Source organism: Atta cephalotes, assembly GCF_000143395.1.
Source record: "Atta cephalotes unplaced genomic scaffold scaffold00017, whole genome shotgun sequence".
NCBI lineage: Eukaryota > Metazoa > Arthropoda > Insecta > Hymenoptera > Formicidae > Atta > Atta cephalotes.
In genome coordinates, this window is record NW_012130081.1 from 1891453 (window position 1) to 1895127 (window position 3675).

At 27.5% G+C, this 3675-nt stretch overlaps 1 protein-coding gene across 1 annotated transcript in view; it reads right to left on the reverse strand.

The window, feature by feature from the left end:
• Window positions 1-3119, reverse strand: part of LOC105618631 (neuroendocrine convertase 1-like) — a 39662-nt gene extending 36543 nt beyond the window's left edge. The window contains 1 exon segment of the mRNA XM_012200162.1: window positions 2940-3119. Coding sequence (XP_012055552.1) covers window positions 2940-3119 — 180 coding nt within the window.
• Between the last annotated feature and the right edge of the window lie 556 nt (window positions 3120-3675).

Consider the following 3675-nt stretch of genomic DNA (forward strand, 5'->3'; position numbering starts at 1 on the left):
TCTGTATATTATTATCAATCATTTTTAATTTTGAACCTAAAGATTTTGCTTTAAAGTACCTGTCTGGTTTTTTATTCTATGATATTTTGATTCCAAATAACATTCTATGAAAGTCAAGTTAAAAAAGAACTCTAAATTTGAGAATTATTTATGGAATTAATCTCAGAAAAAATTTAAGTTGAGCATAAGAGTAGTTTTGGAGACACGAAATAATCAAAATAATCAAATTTTTAATGTTTCCAATATTGCCTAAGCACTGCAGATACAAAATTGAGAGTCACAAAATGGATTAAATTTGAAGTCGTTTTTTAGTTTAAAATATTCCGAAAGATTAATGTATTCTTAATTAATGTATTCTTAATTTTTTATTATTTTAATTTATTTAGAAATAATATTATGATTTTTGTTGTAAACATGATTGAAATAATAGATATATTTTTAAAATTCTTTTTATTAGGAATAATGTTAGTAATATTAACCATTAACCATTAACATGTATTCACGTATATTCATATTTCCAGATATATTTCCAGATATCTCATCTCTATACTTTTCTTTTGTTAAATTTTTGTAAGATCGTATTTTAGAAGTTTGTTTTATTAGTAAAATAATCTTTTAATATGTTTCGCAAAGTAGTTTCCATGATTGCATAAGAAAAATAAAATAATTTAGATATATATTATTAAAAAATCGATGAACATTCGTGCTTTTTATTTTATTTTATGCTTGTAGAAAAGATTTTTATTTATTTATTTGCATGCTTAGATAAAAAACATACTTGAAATAAATTGAAGGAACAATTTAATAAACAAAATTAATAAAAAAAAATAAATTCCACAATCATTTTCGGAATAACAAGCGAACGAATCGTACGTAGATGTATGTACATACATAGCACTTGGAATATTGATCTAAGGTATTTCTTGTTTTCTTAAATGGAACAATTAAAAAGCCAAGAAAAACTTGAGATTCAAGTATGTGCAATTACAATACTTCGTAAGTAATCGAATTTTAATCATTCTTCATATGTATTAGGTTTTCTACATCTGTTTTTAATTATTTAATTAAATATTTGACAATTTTTAGTTTTTTGTATTTTTGTTTCCTTTTGCTCCCTTCATTTTCTATAAAGAACGTCAAAAAGAAAATAAATTAATTAATCGTAAAAAAGATAGTTGTTAAAAATAATAATTGTTAATAGTAAAATAATAGTAAAAATAATAATAAAATTTATCATACTTTAATTCTAATTCTAATTCTATTGTATATTTAATTTTAAAAAAAATTAGTTTGTTATTAATTTAATTTAATTATACTGTTTTTTCATTTATTCCTATTACGCAACTTTGCTTCTTATAATTGAAATAACGTATTAGAAAACAGACGGATGGATTAAAAGAAGTGACACTATCTATTATCCAGGCAAGTGTGAAATGGTAATCCGAGTAATAAATTCGCTGGCTGAGCGACAACAGGTCGTAAGAGTGTGCTCGGCAATTAGCTATGCTTTTCTTCCTTTTCTATTGGAGATTTCTATCTCTAGCTTTTTTCTTTTATTTGCGGATTTAAAATAAGAGCTAAAATTGCAAATATATTACCAAATAGTCTGAATAAAATGATTGAAAAGGTATAATATTAATAATAATCCATACAAGCCTTGTATCAGTTATCTTAAAAAATCGATAAAGTTAATTGCGGCTGTCGCGCCACTTTTAGTAAAAAGAAGTGATAAGCATGACGTGAAAATATTGGCATAAGCAAAATTTTAAAAAATTCGCTCTTGTATACTTATCTTATATGTCCACAATATATTGTATATTTTTTATCTATATTTTTCAAACAGTAATTTTGGATTTTTTAAGAAATATTCAACAGAAATATACAACAGTATTGAATAACAATGTAACAATATCTTCTTTAATAAAAATTAAAATCCAGTCGCCAAAATACAAACTAAAAATAACGTAAAAGTAATATTATAATTTTACACTTAACAATGTAACTGTTATGGAATACCATACATATGTTACTCCCTTTATTTTCTAAAGAACGTCAAAAAACTTATTATATTATATATATTGAGTGCAAAGTTATAATATGTTATAAAGTTATAATATGTTATGTTACTTTTAATTTGTATTGAACTGGGTAGAGTTAATTATCATAAAAAATGTTGCAAAGTTTTTAAATAACTGCATGCATCTATATAAGATGTAATGAGAATTCAGATCAATATCATTTGAAACAAGAAGACATTCGTTATCGAGTCCCACGAGGTCTTGCCGAGCAGAATGGCGTGCGGCAATTTTGTTGAGAAAATTATTCTGAGACATTGTCCTACCTAAATAGGTTAGTTCCGATGTAATTGAGACACAAAATAATAGTATCAAATAGATGTTTTATGTCACATTTCTTCGTATGATTTCTTCGAAGTATGCTCAGTTTTACCGACGTTAATGATGTCAAAATTAATTGCATCATGCTCTTTATTTTCCATATCTCTCTTATTATTAAATTAAAAGTATATCTGATATTCCTGACGTAAAATTTATTTGTGTATGCTTATTATATATAAAATTTAATAAATGTACGGCTAATATTAGTCAATTATTTTCTTTTACCATATTAAATATTTTGTGCATAGAGATTAGCTTGCGTTAACTCTTTAATTTCATACTGAAAGATTATGAGAAAACAGATTTCTTCAGAATTTGAATATACTTGAAGTATAATGTAAACGCATTAATGTGTTTTTGTATATTAATATTTAGATACTTATTATTTTACGCTTAATAAGTAGTGCGTGTGCGTGTGTGCGTTGCTATATACCTCTATCAGCTAAACTTAAATTCTTAGGAAGTGAATCTTGCTCCATTTCGTGTTTAAATCGAGACTTAACATTAAACCAATGTGAAGTAGATACGCGCTTCGCAGGTTACGTTCAGAGTAGCGTAACACGTAAGCGCATTTAGACGCGGATTACCATTAAGTAAACGCAATTTAACTTTCGGAATGTCACGTTTAATCGACTCGCGTTTATGCTGTATGCCCGCCGTCGACGCGTGATTCATTTCAAGATGCATCGTCAGCCAATTAACGTCTATATGCATATCCTTCATTTCTGATTTGTTGCATTTTCGCGGTACGGTAACTCGGTAATTACGAACGACTAGTTAAATGCTGTTATGCGGTCCCGACTGTGTAATTATGTCGGGCATTCTGCAGGCACACGTACTGAGTGTACTTCCGTATGGATTTAACGTTGATACGGAATTTCACTCGCATATTGCTAACCCCGCCGGTTTCTGGAGTTGGTCGTCGCTGTGGGAACCTTCCGCATACGATTTAAACTGCCCCAAATCCTAGATATAATCCATTTAGGGCCGTCTGTACCAACGTCGCTTATAGCTAAGTTCAATTAAGTTAATTAAACTTTCCTCCTTCTATCTATACTATAGGAATTTTTTTTTAATTACGAGTTAAAAAATGATAAATCACTATTATAAGCTGGACTTACTCGATCCAAATTATATCATTGAGATCAGGCATTGCATTTCTTCATGAATCGAATTAATTAAAAAATATATTTGGTCCACTATTGCACTATCCGAAATGTATTAGAGATGTAAAAGAAAGAATTCCTATGTGTTATTAAAATTTTAATAACAATTACAA